Source organism: Rhinocladiella mackenziei (genome assembly GCF_000835555.1).
Source record: "Rhinocladiella mackenziei CBS 650.93 unplaced genomic scaffold supercont1.2, whole genome shotgun sequence".
NCBI classification, from domain to species: Eukaryota; Fungi; Ascomycota; class Eurotiomycetes; order Chaetothyriales; family Herpotrichiellaceae; genus Rhinocladiella; species Rhinocladiella mackenziei.
In genome coordinates, this window is record NW_013550603.1 from 3,754,089 (window position 1) to 3,777,747 (window position 23,659).

At 51.0% G+C, this 23,659-nt stretch overlaps 10 protein-coding genes across 10 annotated transcripts; 7 read left to right on the forward strand and 3 right to left on the reverse strand.

Moving 5' to 3' along the window:
- Window positions 1–533: 533 nt before the first annotated feature.
- On the forward strand, window positions 534–1,612 carry Z518_03124 (uncharacterized protein; the record flags this gene model as incomplete). The annotated part of the gene is made up of 2 exons (XM_013420150.1): window positions 534–569; window positions 620–1,612. 2 exons carry the CDS (start codon window positions 534–536, stop codon window positions 1,610–1,612), a joined length of 1,029 nt encoding a protein of 342 aa, XP_013275604.1.
- An 875-nt stretch (window positions 1,613–2,487) lies between these two features.
- Window positions 2,488–4,418, forward strand: Z518_03125 (uncharacterized protein; the record flags this gene model as incomplete). Its single annotated transcript, XM_013420151.1, has 6 exons — window positions 2,488–2,681; window positions 2,736–2,943; window positions 3,004–3,020; window positions 3,082–3,184; window positions 3,250–3,720; window positions 3,786–4,418. 6 exons carry the CDS (start codon window positions 2,488–2,490, stop codon window positions 4,416–4,418), a joined length of 1,626 nt encoding a protein of 541 aa, XP_013275605.1.
- Window positions 4,419–4,991: 573 nt separating this feature from the next.
- Window positions 4,992–6,855, forward strand: Z518_03126 (uncharacterized protein; the record flags this gene model as incomplete). Its single annotated transcript, XM_013420152.1, has 2 exons — window positions 4,992–5,831; window positions 5,893–6,855. 2 exons carry the CDS (start codon window positions 4,992–4,994, stop codon window positions 6,853–6,855), a joined length of 1,803 nt encoding a protein of 600 aa, XP_013275606.1.
- Window positions 6,856–7,060: 205 nt separating this feature from the next.
- Z518_03127 (uncharacterized protein) lies at window positions 7,061–8,988 on the reverse strand (the record flags this gene model as incomplete). The annotated part of the gene is made up of 2 exons (XM_013420153.1): window positions 7,061–7,830; window positions 7,899–8,988. The coding sequence occupies 2 exons, from the start codon at window positions 8,986–8,988 to the stop codon at window positions 7,061–7,063; spliced, it is 1,860 nt and encodes a 619-aa protein (XP_013275607.1).
- A 1,190-nt stretch (window positions 8,989–10,178) lies between these two features.
- Window positions 10,179–10,847, forward strand: Z518_03128 (uncharacterized protein; the record flags this gene model as incomplete). The annotated part of the gene is made up of 2 exons (XM_013420154.1): window positions 10,179–10,519; window positions 10,616–10,847. 2 exons carry the CDS (start codon window positions 10,179–10,181, stop codon window positions 10,845–10,847), a joined length of 573 nt encoding a protein of 190 aa, XP_013275608.1.
- Window positions 10,848–11,265: 418 nt separating this feature from the next.
- On the forward strand, window positions 11,266–11,921 carry Z518_03129 (signal peptidase I; the record flags this gene model as incomplete). The annotated part of the gene is made up of 2 exons (XM_013420155.1): window positions 11,266–11,409; window positions 11,469–11,921. 2 exons carry the CDS (start codon window positions 11,266–11,268, stop codon window positions 11,919–11,921), a joined length of 597 nt encoding a protein of 198 aa, XP_013275609.1.
- Window positions 11,922–12,079: 158 nt separating this feature from the next.
- Z518_03130 (uncharacterized protein) lies at window positions 12,080–13,378 on the reverse strand (the record flags this gene model as incomplete). Its single annotated transcript, XM_013420156.1, has 2 exons — window positions 12,080–12,801; window positions 12,850–13,378. The coding sequence occupies 2 exons, from the start codon at window positions 13,376–13,378 to the stop codon at window positions 12,080–12,082; spliced, it is 1,251 nt and encodes a 416-aa protein (XP_013275610.1).
- Window positions 13,379–14,729: 1,351 nt separating this feature from the next.
- On the reverse strand, window positions 14,730–16,628 carry Z518_03131 (uncharacterized protein; the record flags this gene model as incomplete). The annotated part of the gene is made up of 2 exons (XM_013420157.1): window positions 14,730–16,094; window positions 16,224–16,628. The coding sequence occupies 2 exons, from the start codon at window positions 16,626–16,628 to the stop codon at window positions 14,730–14,732; spliced, it is 1,770 nt and encodes a 589-aa protein (XP_013275611.1).
- Window positions 16,629–17,056: 428 nt separating this feature from the next.
- On the forward strand, window positions 17,057–19,562 carry Z518_03132 (uncharacterized protein; the record flags this gene model as incomplete). The annotated part of the gene is made up of 2 exons (XM_013420158.1): window positions 17,057–19,261; window positions 19,314–19,562. 2 exons carry the CDS (start codon window positions 17,057–17,059, stop codon window positions 19,560–19,562), a joined length of 2,454 nt encoding a protein of 817 aa, XP_013275612.1.
- Window positions 19,563–21,972: 2,410 nt separating this feature from the next.
- Z518_03133 (uncharacterized protein) lies at window positions 21,973–23,612 on the forward strand (the record flags this gene model as incomplete). Its single annotated transcript, XM_013420159.1, has 5 exons — window positions 21,973–22,020; window positions 22,103–22,155; window positions 22,201–22,233; window positions 22,278–23,298; window positions 23,349–23,612. 5 exons carry the CDS (start codon window positions 21,973–21,975, stop codon window positions 23,610–23,612), a joined length of 1,419 nt encoding a protein of 472 aa, XP_013275613.1.
- Between the last annotated feature and the right edge of the window lie 47 nt (window positions 23,613–23,659).

The following is a 23,659-nucleotide window of genomic DNA, read 5'->3' on the forward strand; positions in this document are numbered from 1 at the left end:
TCCAATGGCTCCGCAAGTGGAAACGCCTCACCTGCCCCCTGAAGTAGCGGCACATTTGCTTGTTCGGCCAGATTAATCTTTGTTTCATATTGTATTCAATCTGCAAATGGTCGCTGGCACGTGCTGAAGAGGGAGTAGAGAGCAGGGGATCTCGTTAACCTTGATAGCCGTTCTAGTTCCACACTTCTACGACAATCCAGGGGTCCCATAAGGGTCTAACTATATTCTCTCCCCCTCACCTGCCATATATGGCTATCGTTTGATAAGACACCATGCGCAGCAGTGCAACTCCAAGACCTACTGATTCTTCTACCTTGTCTTGCCATGTTTTCTTGGGTGTTGGTGAAGTCATCAGAAAGGAAGTCTGATATCGGATGCTTGCGTGAAGTGATAACCCCGACACGCGCTACTCTCATGTGCATAGTTTTTCTCACTTCTTTTCATACCACCTAGATAAACGGACAGCTTCAACCCCTTGGCGGTAATTTGAGCCCGCACGGGAGCACAGGGAGCGGCGAGCATCAAGGCGAACTATGAAGCACATTCGTTGTTCGGGCACGGCCTACGAAGTCAAGTGGATACGCCTCGATAGGGGGAGAAGCCTGCTGATGCCCCACAGATTGGCCTGAAACATGGCAGGACCGCTAAAGAAGAGGTCAGACGCAGTGTCGGATTTTACGAGAGTCTCTTCCAACAGAATGTTGGATACTCATGGCCTGAAGTGCGCGACGTGGCAACAAAATTCCTCCCGTTTCTACAAAAGTCATTCCCAGACTACGTCAACGAGATGAAGGGTGTCGCTGAGGGCGCAGGCGTTATGTTTGACACCATTTTGGCAATGAATGCCCGAACCGAAATTGCGTACGGCATCGTCAATGATGGTTGCACGGCTCTGGCTGTCAGGACGCAAGAGCATACATTCTTAGGCCAGAACTGGGACTGGAAGTCTGGGCAGAGCCCCAATATGCTCACCCTTCACATCGAGCAGCCCGGCAAGCCGACCATACACATGATAACAGAAGCCGGCATCATAGGCAAGATTGGCCTCAACTCTTATGGAGTAGGAGTGACCTTGAATGCCGTAGGCGCCAAAGGAATTCATTTCGGCAAAATCCCCTGCCACCTTGCTCTCCGTACCGTGCTTAACTGCACCTCTAGAGAGGCTGCGGAAAAGACGCTGCGGAAATTTGGAGTGGCGTCAGCATGCCATATTACCATTGCCGATGCCAATACTGGAGCTATCGGAATCGAATGTACAGCTTTTGATATGGTCGAGATCCCTATGGATGCAAACGGGGTTTGCGCTCATTCCAACCATATGATTAGATCCCATGAAGTGGAAGGGATCTCACTGGTAGTGGATTCGCAGTTTCGCTTACAGCGCATTCAAGAACTGATTAGAAACGTCGGCGTTCTTACATTGGAAAGCTTCGCTTGCATATTCATGGATGAGGAGAACTACCCCGGCGCCATAAATCGAGCTTTCAGTGTGAATGACCCTACCGGGTCCGAGACGCTGTTTTCGGTGGCGATGGACCTCAATCAGGGATTTGGACAAGTGAAGACTGGTCGTCCAACGTCAGATGGAGAAGTATTTGAGTTGAAGCCCTGATCTTAAGGCAAGGTTCTCACAATTACTGAAAATGATAATAGTGGTAACGACCCTGCACCTGGCGATATGAACGTAGAGAGGCCGGCTTCACGGACAAGATAACTATATTGGCCGCACCGGGACATTGCGCGGAATCCTAAAAGTAAGATGGACGTAAAGTGTCTTATAAAGACTGGAATCGTATCGATTGCAGAGGCACTGTCGCATTCAGACTATTTGACAGGCTCTCATTCTCACGGTCGCCTCGGACCCCGGGTCGAGTGGTCGCTAGTTCTCTGTCTCGACTCATAGAATGCATCCATAAACAGACTAGATTGGTTACAGCGCTTCACTCTTTCAAAGACAATCTTCTGGGGAAGGCTGACCAGAACACTCCCTGTTCCGAGACATGTGGCGCACTGCGACCTAATCTCTCCTGCCTGTTGAGTGCACGTAGATGTGAAGGACGAAGTCGTCGCCACGACATTGACAGGCAAGATAGGGTACACGCATCATGGAACTATCGGAATGACTATGATGCTCAAATCAAGTACAGATGGACCTGGGGTTGATAACAGTGGAGTTTACTCCGTTTGATGGTCTGGGTCTTCAACATGACTACACTAAAACTGGATGCTCTCCTTCCACTTACGGCTATATCAAAAGTGGACGACCAATTGATAGGCGCTCGCGATCACGAATACTTTCATTCGTGCTCAACTAAACCGCATCAGTGTCTTCCAAATCAAGGGTGGCTCCCGTATACCTCGAAGCACTTACCATCATGCAAAGTGCGGTATAAAAATGCGGCATGCTCCTTGACAAAGCTCATACTCGTCAACTGCAGTATTGCTTCTTTTCAACCCACCAGCCCGTGCAACTAGGGTATTGCCAACATGAGTCAACAACACGATCTTCCCACCGAGTCCATCCCTGGGACAGTTCACCTTGTGGACTTGACCCACAGCATGCATACACTCCATGCGGGGTCTGGGGATGTTGTCCTCGTGCCCACACCGTCCAAGGATCCAGATGACCCACTGAATTGGTCCCCTCGTCGAAAGCTGATGAGTGTGATCACTGTGTGTGTGTGCGTTGAGCCCCGGACCGGGTGGATCTTCCCCATCTCTGACACTCTTTCTAGGTACATTTTATTTGTTGGATTGGCCAACTCTGTCGTGTACTCTGTGCTGGTGCCGCTTTCTGAAGCTTCTGGCGTCTCCTTGCATACGCTCAACGAAGGTTCTGGATATTTGTTCTTGTTGACTGGTTGGGGTCTATTGTTTTGGCAGCCTTTCGCGATGCGCTACGGAAAGCGATTGACATATCTGCTCTCAATGGTGGCAACAATCGTAAATGCTGCCGTCAACCCTTCTTACCTTTCGGATATTGACTAGTAACTTTCTGTACAGGGTACGACGTTATGGGGGTGAGTTTCTCTCAGAGCAACAACGATTTGTGTTATTGCTTTAGATCTTGACTTGTGCTAGGCCATATGCCCGCAGCAACGGAAGTTGGATCGCTAAAAACATCATTGCGGGATTTGTCGCAGCCCCAATTGAGGCGCTTCCAGAGATATCCATCTCAGATATTGTAAGTGTCTCCCAATCTGTCCAATACATGTCTGTTGAAGTCGGGGTTATTGACCGATTGATAAGTTTTTCCAGCATCAGCGAGGCACCTATATGGGACTTTACGGATTTGCCCTTGCCGGCAGCAATTACATCGCTCCGGTGATTTGTGGTTTTATTGCAGACTACCACGGGTGGAAGTGGGTGTTCTATTACCCGTCAATGTTCCTCGGCCTAGCTACTGTCTTTTGTTTCTTCTTCATGGAAGAAACAAATTATCACAGGTCGACCGTCGGTCTTGTCGAGGATAACGTTACCGATTTGATGACTTCTCCGGGATGCCAGGAAAAGCAAGCTGCAAAGAACCCTGGAGGATTCGAAGTCACCAGCGTCAGAGCAGGCGTGCTGGAATACTCCACCAACAAGTCTTTTGTGCAAAAATTGTCTCTCTGGCAGCCCTCACCGGGCGAAGACGTCTTCGTGAGGGCCTTTAACTCGCTGAAATATCTGACCTGGCCGGTCATCTTCTTTGCAGGGTTTAACTACGGCATCTATGTGGTAAGTCGTTCCGAAGGTATCTTCCATTCTCGCCGCAATTGTCTGACTGGCTTCATGCATTATAGATTTGGTTCTCGGTCCTCAATGCCACCGCCAGTCTTATCCTTTCCAGTCCGCCGTACAACTTCAAGGCGACCATGGTGGGTCTCAGTTATATTGCAACTTGCATAGGCAATGGGATCGGGGCCTTCTTCAGTGGCCGATTGAGCGACTGGTTGTCTATTCGCCTGGCTCGTCGTAACGAGGGTATGGTCGAGGCAGAGTACCGACTCTGGCCATTTGCTGCCTGTGTCGTGATGGTCCCTGCATCGCTCATCCTCTGGGGTGTTGGTGCCGCGCACGGGGTTCACTGGTTTGGGTTGGTTTTCGCCATGGGAATGCTTTCGTGTGCAAACGGCGTTGGAATCACCCTCAACTGCAGCTATTTGATCGACACTTACCATGATCTCAGTGGAGAGGCAATGACCACGGTGATCATCGTCCGGAATACCATGGGCTTCGCCATCGGCTACGGCATCACGCCGTGGATCATGAACATGGGCGTCCAGAATTGCTTTATCTCGGCGGCTTTTGTTGGCATGGCGGCTTCCTCCTGCTTCTTGATCATGATTGTCTGGGGCAAAAAGTTTCGCGAGCGAAGTCGCGTCAGCTACTGGAACTTGGTGTCTAAACAAATGTCAAAGGGTAGAGCCACCTGAGAGACAACCAACGCTGGAGACACACGGGTTGTCGCCGGGGCAAGCGCTGGGGGTCGTTGGCAAGAGGCGCGGTCAGTCTTCCTCCTGGACTCGAAAGGCGAGGATTGTTTGGACTGATGATAGTCGAGAAGATGAAATGTGAGAAAATACTTGTTGGTGCTAGATAGCAAGCCCAAGCAAGAATCTGCGGGATCTTGTGTACTTATCAGCGCACTTGGAGTGAGTGGACGCTCGCCACTAGTTACTACTGATGGTTAGGCGAGGGCTACTGCCGCCGGGACGTAGGCGCAGGGAAAACTCATGTCTAGGTGGTCTGCTGCTAAACTGGAGCGCTTGGCTGCCTGTTATCAATGAGGTCCCAACAGTCTTTGACCTGAAAGGGGTCTTGACCGCTTTAAGGAGGGGGCAGCTTTTTCGGCGCGGTTTAGCTAAAGGCCCTTGATATAATCTTCATCTCGATCTTGTCGATTTGATTTCTTTCACTTCTTGTAATATCGGCCGCACCACTTGCCACCTCGGCCTAACGTCAATCTGAAGTGCCTCTTCTTCGCTTCCTTACGGGTGACCACTGTCATGTCATCGTCGTCCTGCTCGGCGGCTGGCACTCTGACTGGCTTCTCGTTTATCTTCGATTCCAGACCCGGCGTCGGGCATGGCAAGGCCCCGAAAAGGACCAACTCTTTGGGATGGGCAGCCACAGATTGTCACACCTGCCAGTCCAATCGACGCCAATGCGACCGTAGACGACCACGATGCGACACATGCACCCATTCTGGCGTTATTTGTGGTGGGTTCTCACAGCGACTTGACTGGCAACCGGGTATCGCAAGTCGGGGCAAATGGTCTGGGAAGACGTTCCCATCTCGTGCCGATGGAAGCTCGAACAGAGACAGAGCCAAGCTGCGTTGCGTGAAGAGTTTTACTTTCGTACAGGGCAGTCGCCGGAAGCGCAGGATGACTATCGGCGCTGACAGTAATGGCAAAGATTCATTGAAGAGTCCCCAATCGACTCTCGTCAACCAAGCTCACTGTCTTACAGCCCACGAAGAGGAATCCGCCGATGTCGTTGTGGCACCTCACGTTGGACGCCTGATGAACAACCCTTTTCAACTTTCGTCCCGTGTTTTGGAGATGTTGGATTTCTACCGGTGGAAATTTGCCATTGTCACGTTGACCTATCATGTCCAGATAAATCCATGGCAAATGTGTCTTCCCATGGCCTTCGACAATCCCTGCTTGATGGACACGATCATGGCGCTGGGACTGAGATACCGTGCGCGCATCTCCAAAGAGGCCGAAGACTTGCAAGTCCTTGAACTGAAAGAGCGGGCATTGAGTTCTTTTCGTGCCAACCTAGAGACCGCCGGCCCAACGGTTCTCATCGGTACCATTTTGGCGCTTGTGGGATTAGATGTAAGTTCGACAGATTCCCACCCGTCCAACAGTGTGACACGCAGATATTCATGGCCAGTAGTACGCGGAAAGCGGATACTCGGATTGGTCCGTCCACTTCCAAGGGGCTCACAGCGTCATTCGAGCCGCCGGAGGAATTGGGATTGCCGAGCAAGACTCAGCCCTTCAGACCCAGATAGCCATGCTGGTATGGTATGATGTGACGAGCTCTCTCATCTCTCGCAGAGGGCCAATATTTCCACGACAATACGTCGAAGCGCTCACGGCTTGGCGGATGCACTCAAATTGGACCTTACTCGCTTTGAATGGGTTTCCAGATGAGCTGTTTGGCGCAATATACGATCTCGCCTCAAAAGCGTCGCGTGGCTGCGACGCAGAAGAGGTTTCTGAGCTCGAAAGACATCTATCGACCGTCCAATTTGACGCACCGAACGGGGAGATTCTTTTCCTACTTAATTGCTGGCGGCTAGCATTGCTTCTTTACTGTGAAAGAGCTATAATGACACAAATCCCCTGCCCTGACCAGGTTCTAGATGGGGTCGGACTCGACGACAGAGGTACGGTGCCTTCTTTCCAGCACGCTTCCCGTGGGTCGCCGCGGTCGACCGATTTGTGCTCTATTTCACCAGCTCGTGAAGAGCGCCGCAAGTTCCTCGCGGAGGAGATCATCTGGCTTGTGAGAGAGCTTCCGCCTGATTCCGCTGTTCAAAAACAGTGTCTCATCCCAGTGACTTTGGCAGCCTGTGAGATTGGCCCCGACATTGAGCAACTCCCCTTTCGCATCATGGCCGAGGAATACTGTCGTCGGTGGAGCGATCTCTCTGGTCTTCGAGCCTTTGACGCGGCGCTCGGTATAATGGAAATGGTATGGCAGCTCGTCGACAAAGGGCTTGCTATTCAGAATGTCTGGTGGGGAGAACTTCTCCACTCGGCGACTCGATCGCCAGCAGCCACAGAGTTGACACATGGCGCTGTATCCGAAGAAAGGATTCACAACCTCTCAAGAGAGTGCCTCCTGGGCTGAATTTATCCGAAAAATCACACATCTGGTTCTAAGATGGCTTAATCTATCAGCTGCTTGCCCCCCTGGGAACCTGCCGAGAACCGAGATACTATCTCCCAGCCATCCATGTGAAGATGCTCCCACCAGATCTCCACTATTCCCTTGAAGCCCACGAAATCTTGTCAAACGGTTGGCCGAAATTGAGCCTGCACGTACGACAGAGGTGTTAAAGCTTCCATGACGATTCCTTACGACCATCTCGAAGCAAGTCAATCACGTCTCGAGCCCCTCGCTCTCCTGAACGCACTGCACCTTCCATGTATCCTTTCCACTCAATGGCAGTTTCCGTTCCAATAAAGTGCAAGTTTCCAAACGGCCGACGGAGCTCGTTACCGAGTCGGGGCCAGATCCCTCCAGGGGCAGGCATCGGACACGGTGCCCCTTCGCTCCAAAGCTCTCGATACCAGAGCTTCTCTATGGTCTGGATAGTTTCATAGACCTTAGTGCGATGTTCTTCGCCCACCATGTCAGCCAGTTGGTCCTTGACAGCTTGAGTCCGCTGCGCTGCCGACAACCGCATCCAGCGAGTCGCATACTCGCCAAATATCAGGGTCGATAGCGCGAACATTCCGTCCTCGTCCGACGACACATCGCGGGAAAACGCCACCGGGCCTTGCAGGTCGATGAAGGATCCATTGAGGCCCAGTTCTCGCCACCATGGCTTGGAGTATAGGAGGATACATTTGCAGTACGGACCGAGGTGGACCGCACTGACATACTCCTGCTTCTCAGCTGGTAACGAGGGACTGAAGTCGATGTGTCGGTAGAGTGGTGTCGGTACTGATATAAGGGCCTTACGACAGTGGAACAAAGCCCCTGGCGCCGTCTCAACCAGTACACCATCGCGGGTTTGGATAATGCGGCGGACAGGACTGTTCAAATGGACAGTGCCGGGCCTGAGATTGGCGGCTAACCTGGTCGAGATGGTCCCGTTCCCTGTCAAACTCTTCTTGTCAGTCATGATTTACTCTGGCTCACATGATCCGACTGAAAAAAGAACGTACCTCGCTTGTTTGTCAAATATTGTGCACCTTTTGGACCATCACTCAGTAAGCTCTCCACTCCTCCTCCACTTTTGATGTAGTCTAACCAATACACCAAGCCGATGTTTTCTGGCTCGGTCCCGGTCAAGGCTCGAATCCAGACTCTCCAAAGGTCAAAAGATTGGCCATGTGCACCTTTGCGGCGGAAGTACTCGGCCACGGAAATGTCCTCGATGTGTGAGTTCGCTGTTGAGTCATGAAGATCGATCGATTTCGAGTCCTTGTCCATGTCTTCTGCTATCCTGTCAAATATTTCTTGCTGTTCTTGGTCACAGAATGGCGAGCCTGGCCAAGCTATTCGATTGCACGTTGTTTTGCCGTCTCTGAAAACTTCATCCCCGCTCATGCGTTGCACGATCGGCTCCATGCCAAATTGCTTGAAGAGCGCCCACATTTTGGGCTGGGTTTGGTCGTTGATCCACGCCGCACCGACATCTAAGACGCCTGTGCCGTTATTGACCTGGACGGTCTGAGTCTTGCCACCGACTCGATCCTTCGCTTCGAGGACGACACAAGAAAGACCGGCTTTTTGGATATCGGTGGCAGCTTGTAGACCACTCAGGCCTGCCCCTACCACTACCACGTCCGTTTCCGTCACCTTCGGCGGCTTTTGTGGGTTCAGACGCAGAGCAGAGTTTGGTCCTACTGCAGCAACACATTGTATCTCAATTTTCAGCTGCGGCAATGCCAGAGCAGGCACAGGCACGACCGTCCCCGGAGGGCAATAAACGCCCTTCTCGTCAGCAAGGAATATCTTATGCAACTCGAAGATTCGGTGGACAGCCGCATCATAATTGACTATGTATGTAGTCATGTGGACGATGTTTCGAATTGTAGCTCCAGCATCACGCAGGCAGGCTTTGACATTTTCAAAGGCCTGCACGGCCTGCACAGAGAAATCGTCCGAAACTGTGCCATCTCTGGTCTGCCCTACTTGGCCCGCCAAATAGACCAGTTGTGAGCCCTCCGCAACTGTCGCGACATGGGCGTATGCAAAGGGCGTAGGGTCTACCAGGGACGATGGGTTTGAAATACGGACGGGATCCGGCATCTTTTCGGTCAAGGTACAAGCTAACCGGACGGGGGGAGAGGATAAAATCGAGGGAAGGAATTCCGCAAAAGATTGTTTGGTGGTGCAGAGCTCCTCTATATGTTTATGGTAACTGAATATCTCTGTTCGACCCAATTATGTCGCAAAGGCACAGCAGGCGGCGCCGTGGTCGGCTTCTTTCTTGCAAGGGCCTGGCTAAGTCTACCACGGTTCGAAGAGGTAGGGCAGTGACTGGGACCGTAGCATCTGCAGCAGAATCGTCATTCTTCTGGGGTGTGATGGGAGCTACTGTACCTGCTGGCTGGCCCCAAGTTTTGGCATGGCCGGGTTGGTACACTGACTTTCTGGGCCGAATCAGGCAGGAGAAATGTACTTTTAAGGACAATTGCCAGGCTGCAGTATGATATCGTCCCCAAGATCAGGGTGTGGACTACCAATTGGGACGCCCTCTCCTTCCCGTTTCGGTTAAAATAAGAATCCACTTCAGGGATATCAAAGCGGTCTTGCATAAGTAGCACATTGTACAGAGACATCGCAGGCCCGTGCCAAAACTACGTTACATGGTGGAATGACTTGAATCCCATGGCCTGAAGGGACTAGGAATCTATTCGAGTGTGGGAGACACTGAATGGGGCACCGAGTTTGGAAGGAGAGTTGGATGGATTAGTTTGTGGAAAGCCGTTCATTACAAGTGCCCAATGTGGCAATAAAGCAATATACCAAATCATGGGGCTCGCTCAAACAGTATGAGGATGTCGAAGCCCCTAATAGCACTAGTCAATTATCTTTGCAAGCTCTCCCATAGGTCAGACACGCGATATTGGCAGGATCCGAGGCGGGAAAACGTATACGAGCAAGGACAGCCTCGTCGCTCACCTAGTTAGCCTCCCACTTGCCGAGTAGTCGCGCCGGTCTCAAAAGGCAGAGCCGTTTATCATTGGTCGGTCCACATCATCGATCGTGCAATGCGAAGATATCTCCAAGGGCGGTAAGCTCACTCCGCCGTTGCGTGCGCGGGTGGTACCCCGGCTTTACAAGCCTTCTCACCAGGTAGAAGAATCCTTGACGCATTCTCATTCGCATATAAATCGAGCACCCGATCGTGAAAAAGGCCTATGACAAGGTCAGTCTCTCCCTTCACTTCAAGAATTCAAATTTTCCGGCCAAATCGTCCTCGTCCTCACGAACTCATGGCCTCACTGGTCGAAGCAGCATCCGTGCCAGAGCCTGTCAACGGGCACGGAGAGAACACCGCCTCTGAGACCGGTAGTGACAAGGTCAGGGCGAACGAGCTGAAAGAGCTCCGAATAGCAGAGACATTGGGAGCTGAAGATGTGTACATCGATGCGGAAACGGACACCCTGTGGTACCACTGGGTTGGAAGCATGTGGGTGAAGCCGTTTCGCTTCGATAATCGAAGTGGCACATATGTGATTGCTCTCAAGACCGGTCCGAGGGCTGAGTTAGGCAAGCATCGCCACCGGGGCGAGGTCAAGGCATACACTGTCAAGGGAAGTTGGGGGTATTACGAGTAAGTCGGCATAGTCTCTGGCGATATGCGTCTTGGAGGGCTTGGGGACTCGCCAAAGTGAAATTGGACCTGATCTCTTTCTTACCTCTTCGACAGGTATGGCTGGAAAGCTCAACCAGGTGACTACATCACCGAGACTCCGGGAACCATCCACACGCTCTGGATGAGTGAGGAGTCCGAGATCCTCTTTACTGTGATGGGTTCGATCGAATTCTTCAATGATGATAATACTTTGCGAGAAATCATGGATGGGTTCAGTTTCTGGAGAATGTATATTGAACATTGCGAGAAGCACGGCCTGGAACCGAATGAGAAATTGTGGTATTGAGAAATCTGGTACGTATAGGCCGTAAAAGAAGCGCTATGGGACTGATAGTCTGAGCTTGGAAGCATACCGTCTTGTTATGCTCTCATAAATACTGATGGGATAGTGCTGTTAGGGTCAGATCATTGTCAAAGGACTACAATCTTAACTCCAATCTTTTCTGTTCGACTGCGGTTATGTAAGTGATTGTGTAGCATCACCAGCGTATTTGTCATTGTAGAACGTCAATGGTTTCGCACCCGGACCAGTCGGGGTGAGTCGTGAGCAGATTTGACTTCCTTGGCGACGGATACCGAATGCCAAAGCCGACCTTCATCATCCGCCCTGCAAGTGTTTGCATCTTGCATACGAGCGGGAACAGACTACCACAAAGCCTTGTGGTGGGAACTGATCATATTATGTCGATCGTTAGCTGACAAGAATGTCCCCATGGCCGAGAGTCTTTGGACGTGCACCCACCCGACCTTCGAAGACACCCGTGGCATCTTTAATTCAAGTTGGACTCGGCTGTGTCGCGATATACTCAGCAACCGTGTTGATCGCACATAATGTGGTTTGGTGTGGTGTGCGTCCTATCCTGCGCCTAGCAAATCAGCTCAATACAGGCTAATGTTTGATGAAAAGCCCAACTCAGGTCCTTCTATGTTCCCGACCATCTCTGGCGGACTCACCTACTCCATTTATTCCCGATTGCACAGACGAGGCAACAACGTGAAGGTTGGCGATGTCGTCCTTTTCGAAAACCCGGTGTTTCTTCGTGGCAGAGCCTGCAAACGAATTATCGGCATGCCGGGCGACTACGTTGTTCACGATCCTTCCCTCAGTCCAACCGTTGGCGGCGCCCCGGTGCCCGGGATTACCGATGTCGATGCTGTTCGAGAAGAGCCGGCGATGGTACAGGTTCCAGAGGGGCATGTGTGGGTTGCTGGAGACAATCTCTCTCACAGTCGAGACTCACGATTTTATGGTCCTGTGCCCATGGCTTTAATCGCTGCTAAAGTTCTGTACAATGGAGATGGCTGGTTCAATTGGACCTCTTTGCGGTCTCCACAACTCCAACCCGTTTCTACAACCTGATACGAGCTCTAAAGCGATCAAGGAGGGGGATCTGACGAGCAGATGAGCGTGAAGAGGGAGCAAAATGAGACCAAACCAAACATGTATCCATGGACGTCCATGCCGAAGTAGACTCGAAAATGCCACAGTTCATATTATACAAAGCTATCATGCCCAATCTATCTAAAACTGGGCGGATTGCGTCTTTTGTACGGTAGAGGTTCAACCTTCTTCCGCTTCAATTCGAGGTCGGCGCCCTCGATCCCAGCTCTTTCCATGACAGCGGCCATGCTATCATCCCATTTGGTTCGGAACAATGACGCAGTAATGGGACTCAACATATGCCGACTCATGAAACTGCGGACTGTGAATCCCTCTCGTTGAACTTTCTTCATGGCGACCTCGAGATCAATGGGAATATTGTTTCTCTGTTGCAGAACGATGATGGCCAGTCGATGGTACGGGCTTCCTTTCTGTGCGTGGGGTGGCAGCCATGGTAGAAGGACTTGGGAATCTGGAGATAGCTTTGCAAGATCGACAAACGGTTGGGTTGCGGAAATGGTAATGTTTGATGCTAGAAAGTGGCACCTGGTGTCAAAGCTGTCCGTTTCAACGTTTGGTACATCTGGGTCAACAATGGCCACCGTGACCATTTTCTCGCCTTGATCGAATGATTGTAGAGTCAGCTGGCAAGGATTTTCGCTGATGCGCGAATCCACGAATTCGCCAGGAGGGATGGCCGTTTTGCCAAAGGAAATTTTGACATCGACAATGGGATCAACGTTGGGAATCACGTCAGGAACCACCTTCATTTGTGTCACACGTTGAACGAGAATCTTCCGAGGATACTCTCGCCATTTTCGGTCGGCCAGATATCTGTAAATCGGTTTATTCATATCCCCTATCCATTGTCAGTCGTAGGAGCAACGACGTCAACGATGCAACACACCTCTACCATTCTCGAACCTTCTCTTGACGTCCGGATCATTAATGTCGGCTAAGATCTTGAGTCGCTCGAGCTCTGCTTGCATACTGGCCAATCTCTTCTGCTTGTACATCTCACCCCCCGGGAAAGTGCTGGCGTCAACATCTTTTAGCCGGGCAATGCGAGCTCTTTCGGTGTCAATTTTCTTCAATTTCTCCGCTCTGTCTGCAATGAGAATCTTGCGGGCTTCTTGGAAGCACTGATAGGGCAATTGGTCGAAAGGGATGCCAGCGGATTGTGCAAGGGCCGCTCGTCGTCTTCGTGAGCCAATTGGAGGTCTTCCAGCGCGCATCAGCTTTCGCTCAAGTCTGGGAACGTAGACCGTGGCTGGGTCGGGATTTCGATAGAAAGAAGGTTTCTGAACTTGTGCCTCCTCACGTGCTGAAACAGTCGTCGTGAAGGACCGAGTAGCAGTCCTGGACAGTGGCTTTTCGATAGCCAGAGACCTCAAGGAGTGTAGTAGGAGCGCACTGGGCGCCTGAGAGGGAGCCATGGAGTGATGGCTGTGGACCAAGTTTCCCTGTCCTTTCGATTTGACCAGAAAAGTTTTTGGAAGAACGCCAAAGCTCCCAATTCGGCGACTTGAAGCTCGGCAGACAACACCTGGCCAAGAGGCCAATCAAAGGCCATGAAAACTCGTGAGAGTCTGACCAATGGACTCTCTCAAGTCAACGCGGGGAAGGCTAGCCGTCAGAGAGAAAATCTTACCGTCAGACCAGGGCGATTGGCTTTCGATGGCGATTGGCTGGCCTGATGCTTTGTCCTTACTATTTAGTACATACCCTTCTGACTATTCCGTGCATTCGCGCTAAACTATTTTTGGCCGTATATTTTGGCCGTATATCACTATTCCGTACACTTCCCTGTCCCCAGAGCCTCGTAAATCCTTATTCCGTACACTCAACAACGTCATTGACGAGGCTGTTGCTATGGATACGCCTCAGCAAGGTAGGTTTGGCGAGATCGGAATGTCTTTCAATCATGTCGACGACGCGTCTTTTGTTCAACGTACATTCCTCCTGCTATCCGGTACCTGAAGGCACGCCCAAATCCCCCCCAAATTCCCCCGGATTAAGTACTCTTTAGTGCTTGTCCTATCCGTGGGACTCAGTTTGATGCCATGGCTCAATCCACAGATTTTTGTCCAGTCACGCCCGAGGCTAGCAGCAATGCGTCTTGAGGCCGGTAATGCAAGCACATACAGCTCCGCAGCGAGCTCCCTGCCGCACAGGGCGACAGCGACGCCCAAAGAGACACTTTGGCGAGGTCGATTAGGCAGTACTACGTAGAATGGACCCTGTGCGCTCAGTTTTATGCCTTCCTGGGACCCCTCTGTCTGTAAATCGCACTGCAAAGAAGGCCCTTTGCAACCCATGTCGAGTGTACGGACTAGTAAGAGTCGTGTACTAATTAGTAAATCCCTGTTTTGGAGCCTATCACTCAGCAATTTTGTCATCACAACACGGCCCCAACTGCGAGTCTGTTATTCGTTTTCGTCATCGTGGCGGTCCTTTTTGGGAAATGGCTGGTCACTTTCAGTCCCTCGATGACAGACCCATACTCCGTGGGTACTCCGAGCTCCGGACTCAAAAACAGGCTGAACAAGGGATAAGGCTCTCTTGCACCGCCGGAGAGGGCTTCTACAGAACAAAGTTTTCGCAGCTCCGGCACTCCGAGAGTGACCACGACTCCGAACTGCGTCTGTTCGCACGATATACTGTATGATAAATTGGGTTGGAACAATAATTTCGACCTTTGACGATGTCCCTAACGGCCTACGAAAACGTCCGGTGATAGAGTATCCCCAACGGGATCGGAATTCGATCGATAGATGAAACGATTTTTCAACGAATACGAGCCTTTCCTTCAAAATCTCTTAGATCTTCGACCAGCGGCGATACAATATTTTGAAAGACGAGAAGTTGAAATTCTTCGTCATCCGCTGTTGAGTTTCTGATCTCCGACCAGAAAAGGCATTTGTTCACCACATCACCATAGCGGAAGCCACTCTCAGAGTAGACCTGGTCGAGTACTCGAGAGGCGGTCTTGAAGTTGGCAATTGCTTCTACGGTGTCTTCGTCTTCTGGCATCCGTAAGGCTGAGATGGACTGGCACAAAGATAGCTCAACTAGGACCAGTCCCAGCGGGAACAGTACTTCGCTCCGGATGAGCGCGTTGGCCATCGTCCTGGTGGCCGGCTCTGCTGTCGTCGGTTTGCTTACCTCATGCCCAGAGAGATAGGGATGATCAACGAAGGATTTGCTACTCCCATTGGGCTTTGGAAACAGAATGTCTCGGCTTCGCCAACAACTCTTCAGCCAGCTTCCATGGAATTGAAGGACGCTGGACGCGAGGGTTGCTGCTAGAAACAACCGGTCGCGTCTGGTAAATAAGAAGGCTAGGCGAGCGGCATGCGATCCAACGGGATGCAATGAGGAGCTCAGCAGGTCCTCTAGTGACAGTGTTTCGACGCTATTCTCGTGCTTCTCCATCAAATAGAAGCTGTACCGGCAACTGCTATCGCTTTCATCCGAGATTGAGCCGAGATAACTCCTCAGCTTGCCTGTGGCACTAAGTAGTAGCGAGCAAAAATCGGATATGGGAAGTTCTGGTGGGACATCGTGGACCTCGGGCCAAGGAAGACTCTGCAGCGTTGTCGTTACGTTCGTAGTCGCAAACTGAACCTTTCTGTCATCCGCTGACCGTTGACAGACGGCACGATGAGAACTCGAAACTCCCTTCTGTGTTGCAGAGGGTGCGTCGAGCAGAACTGGTACAGTTTCGACTTCTTCCCAGTGCCACGGTGTCATCGCCTTTGAGTCAGCTATTGTCGTGGAGAACGCTATCCGAAGCCTAGGTATACTCAGACTCAAGTCGTGATCATCGTTGGTGTCGAGGGCGTGCGGCTCCATTCGAAGGTGTACACAGTGTGAATTTTTGCATGGGCATTTCCAATATTTACCGCGGACCACCGCATTGTACAGATTACCGGCGTGCTTTCTAACTGCTCTGTACTTCAAAAGTGGCTTTTTGGATATCCGATGCTTGCGCCGGCTCTCCTGACGATAGTCCGACTGCTCTAGGAGAGTTTTGAGTGAGGCATTGGCGCTGTCGATCTTGTTGAGCAAATCCGCATAGACAGACTTGGAGAAGATGTCTCTGAACTTCTTGATCTCTCGATCGACAGCACTGGCGTCATCCCAGGATATCTGATGATTGAAAGACCGGAAGTCAGCATGCTAAGTCAACGAGATAACAATCACCAAGGGAATGGTCAGGACCTTTCAAGACGTGAACCACACATGGCCGAACACCCGCTGATCTAAGCAACAACCTACCTTTAATGGATCCGCAGATTCAAGCCCCAGTTTCTTTGACAGAGTCTCCAGCAAGGTTGAAAGCTCGGTCATGGTTCTGGTGAAGGCGCCGTAGTTTCGGTCGAGCTTCCGAACCAGCTTCTTCTGGAAGCACGAATCTTTCCAAAGTGGCCCTCGTGGGTTGCTGATGAGTTCTGATATCTCATCTTCGTAGTCGACGAGGCCTTCGAGAGACTGTTCCAAAGTATTTAGCAAGATGGCATGTTGAGTTCCCAGTCTTGTCGAGTACTCTTCGAACTGGCGGCGGTATCGCCTCGTCCGAAAGCCCTTCAAAGCTTCGATACCTTGCACGTATGCATCGAGCTGGTTTACAACCAAGGGAAGGACCGCAAGGACAATGCCCGCTGTCTCAACTCCTGTCACCATCGTGACTACCGCTGTGCCAGGTGGACGAGGAGGCACCTTCGACAACCAGCTCAGCAGGAGCAGCAAAGAGTCCCGAGGCGGGCTGGCGCTAGTGCGGCTGAAGGCCATCCCGCTCTATCAACACCAGGCCAAATCGAGTGAAAAAAACCTGATGAGGACTTCATCGCTTCTATTCAGCTTGATCAGATTTCAACGACCATTATCGCCGCGGACGACACTAAAATATGATTGCTTTCTACCTCCCATTGAAACCGGTCAAATGAGGAGGCGCGACGGGATCCTTCAAGTCGCTACAGCCCTTGACACTTAACTGAGAATTTCACCACTTACCTAGTTCAAGACGACGCGGGCGTTCCTCTTGTGGGATGTTCATATTTGGCCAGGTTATCTAGACTGATCACCAAGAGTTGGGCTCAATTACCTTCACTATGACATCGTCCATCTCATCCGTGCTTGTTGATTGTCTCAAATGTTTCAACGGCCTGATGACTCGCCCCAAGTTGGCTACATATGCGGATGAGGTCCACACAGATTCATGGGTTGATGAACTCGGAAGGTTGCGAATCTGGGCCGCGAACATCGGCGCTCATCAAACAGGACATTCGTCGCTGGATTATCGGCTGAGAGATGCATCCCATATTAGGGCCCAAACGATCAAGCTCCTTGAGCGGCTTCGGCGAACACTCGAAGATGCTAATGAGTTCCTCACCGAAGGCGAGGAAGAACATGAGAACATGTTAGTCGATGATGAAGAGGAGACAGAGCTTCAACAGATATACCGTGGTCTGGTCAATACCATTGATTGTCTGTTCCAATTGAGCATGACCATCCGCAGGCCCGCCAGTCACGACAGGCTCCTGGGAATCAAGAAGCTAGATGCAGTCATCTTTGAACCTTTTGATCGCAACCATGTAGTCAACAAGCATCCCAACGCCGACAGTATCATTGTTGATCGGCTAGGGGCCGCCATATCACGAAGGAGGGCCGCACTCAAATATCGAGAAAGGCATCATGCCAAGCTCGGAAAAGGCATCGAGCGTACAGTTGATGATAGAAATGACCGAAGTGCTTGGGACGACGGGGACGAGCATCACCTGTCAGAAACTATTGCGACCGATTTCCAAGAATCTCATATTGACTTTGAGGAGACCGCGTCAAACTCAGGGGCTTCTCAGACCTCCTATGCTCCTAGTCTTTGGGAGAGCAGCGACAAGATTACTGTTCCACACCCACCGAGGGATTCAGCCGGTGGGCAGCCCTTCAAGTGCCCATACTGTTTCTTCATCATCACAGTCTCGAATAGGCGATCGTGGACCCGGCATGTCTTCAAGGATTTGATGCCCTATGTTTGTGTCTTCCATGATTGCTCAGCTCCGAACAGACTTTACGACAGTCGACGCGAATGGTTTCAACACTTACGGACAAAACATATTCCATCTGTCAACCCAGGTAAACCCGAAGGCTGCCCACTACGCTGTGGAGCTGATGTACCAGTTGTCTTGCTTGAAAGACACCTAGGTCGTCATTTAGAAGAACTAGCCCTGTTTGCCCTCCCGAGAACTGACAATGAAGGTGAAGAAAATTCCAACCAGCCACAAGCATCTCTCGTCCCAATGGAAGAATTGGATGAAGAGGATAGTGCCTCTTCCGACGAAGGGATATTCGCTCTGAATTCATGGTCTAGAGGCGTCTTTCTCGATCCGGAACACTCAGAGGAGATTTCCATAGAGCCAAACTCATCTCCTCCCTCAACGTCTTCGACAATAGGGCAATCATTAAATGAGAATAAGCGCGACAATCACGACCAACAGTCGAAAGAGGAGGTTGACGCCGATGACATTCCTGAGACCGTCGACTTGAGTGGGAACGATCATGGGTTCGAACTCTCTATTCCCACGAGACCTCGCCCAACCTCTCGACCGCCATCGGCACCAAGTCTACCTCTCTCAGTGGCCCCTCCCCCTCCTCGAGCTCGGTCGGAGGAACGAATCCAGGTCAGCAGGACGCAAACCCGGAATGGCCGCACCGAAAACGAAGACATTATCATCGATCGCAATGAAGGGCCAAGTGGCCATGTAGCTCCTCTTCCACCTCCTCCTCGTGATGCATCCTATGACCCTCCAGCACCTCGTCGCGATCCCTATCGCGGCTACGACCGGGACGTGCAGGAAGAGACCGAATACTACGATAACCGCACTCTCGAACAATCCTACATCGGGGAAGGCTACCACGGAGCGACTCGAGATTGGGCAATAGTTGACGTTCCTTCGGGCACAAACCGCGTCCGAATGGACGGAGCCGGAGGCGTGAGTCAAGAAATAAGCTGGCAGAGGTATAATGGCGTACGGAGGAGCAAATTTATACCTGATAGAGTCAGTGATGAAGGTTGTGGAAGTGAAGTCGCCAGTCCTCTTCCAGCTCCTGCCCCCTTACCTGCGCCTCTGTCGCCCCCTGCTCCCCTTCCCGCTTCGAATGGAGAGATTGGACGGCGGTATGGCAAAGAGCGTGATCCGAAAGAAGGCCTATGGACTGAGATCACAAAGGATTTGGTTGTGAAGGAAGCGATTCAAGAAATTGGCTACGAATATGAGGAGACTGATGACTTCTACTATATTATTGGCTATCTACGATACGTAAGCGGCAACCTCCCCTGCAAGTCGGGAGAAGCTACTAACGACCGAATAGGAAGATGTTGCTCGCCTCGTCGGGCTTTCCGAAGATATCCGCAAAGAGCGGCGCAAGCAAATCAAAGAGCTTGGGTGGGAGAACCGAGTTTTGCCCTCCCCTGTCGTGGATAAACCACAGCCACTTACCATTGAACCTCCACCCCTTCGCCCTCGCCAAGATTGGGACCGACAGGAGGAGAGGTATGTCGAGCGCGAGGTGGTTTATAGAGGAGGTCGGCCCCCACCACCGCCCGGGTGGAGACGTTAATGAACGGCAACACTCCTGGACCAGACTCCGTGGAGGAATCATCTTTTCAAACGAAACGAATTCCCTTGTGTTGAGCACAACGAGTCGGACCGCGATGTGCACCAAGATTTTATGTCCATTAACCAACGAACCACGAAATACACGAAAATGGATCGACTTCACAGTGTGACGGGCGTTTTGCATCTTCTCGATTATGTGAATGCATTTCAGCAAGCGTGGTGTCGTTGTGATACTGTTTGAATGGATATCTCATCTTCAGGAACGACTCGAAATGACTGTGTTTCGGACCTTATCTTTTGGCTGGTTGTGGGAGAATTGGACATGTTGCTTCCGTCGCTGATGAAACATGGTAGGAAACAGGACTTTGTGGGATGGGGAGGTGGAAGAGGGGGCTAAAGGAATTGGGAGCACATATGTGAAAATTGGCCTCATTGAATGGGATAGATGAACCCTAAGATATGAATACAGCGTCTCTGAGTTCGTTCCTGTTTCTTTCCACGCAGAATCACGCGGACCAACTTCGACGTGCAAAGCACACAACTTGAAAAAGCCGCTCGTGACATGGTAATCTGAGGAAGAATGTTGGTCGAGCGGTGGTTTATGGAGACTTCAGTGACCGGCTTCCCTCCTGATTGCCGTCACAGTATGTATGTGACGTTGAGGGCTGCCTCAAGGTGTTCTCTCGGGAGGAGCACCTAAGGAGGCACGAGCTCTCCCACAATGCTGACTTGTTACTTCGCTGTCCTGGGCCACCTCCGCCTGTGAGACCTTCATTGATGCCCACAGAAATGACAATCTCGCCTCCCGAATCCTCCCACAACTCTAGTGATGACGAGGAGTCAGAGAACTTGAAGGCGTTACACGCAGCCATCAGTTCCAAAGAACAATGGGAAAGCCAGCTCACCTAATCGGGGTATGATGGCCGTCCGGCCGAACAGAACCAAACTTGCCTCAATGTTCAAGTCGACGACCAGACTCAATTTCAATCCTCTGAGCTATCTCAACCCCCATTATCACAAGAAGCGCACGAGATGTCCTATTCTCAATCATTCACCGATTCGAGGATTGTCTTTGAGCCTCCTGAGGTTCAAACGCTTCCAGTTCAAATTAGACAGGATATCGATGATGGTGATAGTGACGGTCACCTCCTCGAGCGTCTTCCCATGATCCGAAAGAAATCTGGCGAACTGGTTCGTCCAGCGCAATCAGGATGGCCTTAACCGTTTTAACTTCAGTATCAGGCTTACGGACCAAGTTAACCTTGAGAATAAAACTCTATTCTTCTGCGTTCAATATAATACCAACAGCTGGGAGTTTCGGGACAATAAAAACACATTCAATTACCAAGTAGACTTCAGGAAGAAGGCGAAGCCTCAACATGGTAAGAGTGGAATGCCCGAGCCCGGTTCAGGCCGATGAGTGCCTTACCTCGCAGCCGGCCATCTCTACCTACCTTTTTGGGCGAACCAAAGTCAATACCAATTTCATTCGACGGCTTCCCGATCGGCTTTGACAGCCCCGGAAACTACGGCCATGTTGGGCCGAGAGAAGATTGATTGATTGAATCCATCTGAGCGAGGCGCAAGCTACAAAAAGGCCACGAAGGCTGCGGTGCACGTGACTAGGCTAGTCCCAATGTGGACTGCCAACAGGCCAGTCCGGGGGATCCCTCATGGGTGAGCCCAAGCTCAAGCTGAGGAGCCCAAGATCAAAGGCAGAGCTCATCCCAGATGCTCCTCACGGCGCAAACAGGGCGGAGGGTAAGCCTTCGGAATAGATTCGACTTCAACTCGTCGTTGACTGCCACCAAAAACAATGCCTTTGCTGTTTTGTGTGAACGGAGTGGCTTCTGTAGAGGTCCGCCTTGCAAAATCATGCACGATTATTGCAGCTCGTAGCGCCTGCCAGCTCCCGTGGGATTGCCGTTTGTAGAGCCCTCAATCCCCTTTGGGATGATTTGGGCTCATGTACAATAGCAAATTCGAATAAGAGTGGAAAATGGGTTGGTAATTACCTGAATGCATCCACCTATTTCAGTGGTGGCCATTCTTGATTGATGGCTTCCTAGCCTCCACAAAGCGGCTAGCTTCTTTGGGTTGGACAAGTTGGAAAATGGTGTTGCCGCTGTTAGTGTTTTCTGCCACCGCTTTTGGGAGGCAATGTCACTGTTGATTGGGCCCAAATATTATTGAGTGTGTGTAAAGGTGAAGCCGCAATTGAAAACGTCTGTACCCGACACCCTGAGTGATACCCATTTGTACTGGCCCGGGAATCCCTCTTTTGTGCCGTTAATATGCCTTAATGCTGCTGACTAAGGTTCCCATTCCCATATTCTGAAAAGGATCTCTCCTCTCACTCTACCAGCCGACGTTGTTGTGCCTTCAACAGTATCTTTGTCAAATTTTCAACAATGTTGGAAACCGATACAGGACCTGCTGCCAAAGAAATCAAGGCGGAGGTAGATAAGGCTGGCGTGGGACCACAATCAAGATGATTCCAACCCAGAAGAATCGCCTGAGCCAGTGCCCGGAATCGCCCAGAGGCTGCGCGGCAAGCTCAATCTTGATCTCAGCACGTTCTTGATGATGCTCAAGTAAGCATATGCGATTGCCCTATGATTCAAACTAAATCGAGATAGGGGAGGAATCCCCCCAGCTATTGCACTTGCGGCGTAAGTTGTACCCACGTCTCTTTGGCAGGTGCTCATGATATCAGGTATCAGAGTGACTCTTGGGCAAGACAATATTCGACCTTGGGATATCTGATCGCCATCATATCGTTTTTGTCCTTGCCAATTCTTCCACGAGCAAAGTTCTTCCAGTCTCTATTTGTCGATCTCATCTCGATATGCTTGGCCGCGGCCATGTCACTTTTGTCCATTCGGTGCGCTGTTTCTGCTCGTCAATCGACGACCTCAGCCTCTAGCTCCACCACGACCGGCTCATCTGGAAGCACCCCATCCCTGCAATACAACGCAGCGGCCAGCGTCTCGGCATGTACCTGGTTGTTCTTTAATTTGTATTTGGCGAATACCGTTCGAGCGGCGCGGCCCAAATTATTCATCGCCTCGATCCAGTACATCATCTTTATCATTGTCGCTTCAACCTATGCGCCAACCTTTCCCAACATGACGGCAGGGATGAATTTTGTCAGCAGAATGCTCAAAGTGTTTCTTACTGGATATGCCTTGGCGACGGGCGTTACCCTTTTCATCATTCCAGTCTCTTCTCGGATGACCTCGTACACACAGATGGCCGGCATTATGAATCTATTGAAGACATCTCTTTCAATACACACCGCTTATCTGCACGATATTACGACTTCTCAAACTGGAAGTGCGGGCTTGTTAGACGGAAATGGCAAACCCATACCGCTGGAGAAAAATCCCCAAGCGATGCAAAAGGCCGAGGAAGCGGCCACGAAGTTGAAGGTGACAATTCAACAAGCGTCTCAATTGTTTGGTCAGCTGAAAATTGAAATTTCTTTTGCTCAGAAAGAGATTGGTTGGGGAAAGCTGCAAGCAGAAGATTTCTCCCAAATTTGGACCCATTTGCAGCGCATAGTCCTTCCCGTGGCTGGACTCTCCACCTTGATCGATATTCTGCAATCAGTTCGACACCATAAGGCTAAGGGAGAAAACCTAGTCGGTGACGCGGAAATTATTGACTCCGTCAGAAAACTCGAAGCAGATGAATGGCACGAAGTTGTTGCCAGGTCTCGCATCCCTTTTCACAGGGTTAATCAAGCTTGATCGATGGTTTGAGTCACATTGCCTACGTGCTGGAGCTGATCCCTAAACCCGAGACTCTCGACCAGGACGTTGAGAAAAACGGAGGTGATTCACCAGCCCCCGGTGACCCCCAATTCACGGGGCATTTAAGAGAGCAGATCAGAATATTTCAGGAACATCGCGAGGAGACGATGCGAAAGTGGTGCGAAAGGAAAGGCATCGAAGTTCCGACGAAATTCTGGGAAGATCCGTCTGCTCAGTACCGATTCGGCGATTCGGCTTCTATGGACGATACGGTTCGACAAAAGCAAAATCACTAACAATTGTACCTGATCCTGTACCTCGAGTACTTGCTACGCTCCATCTG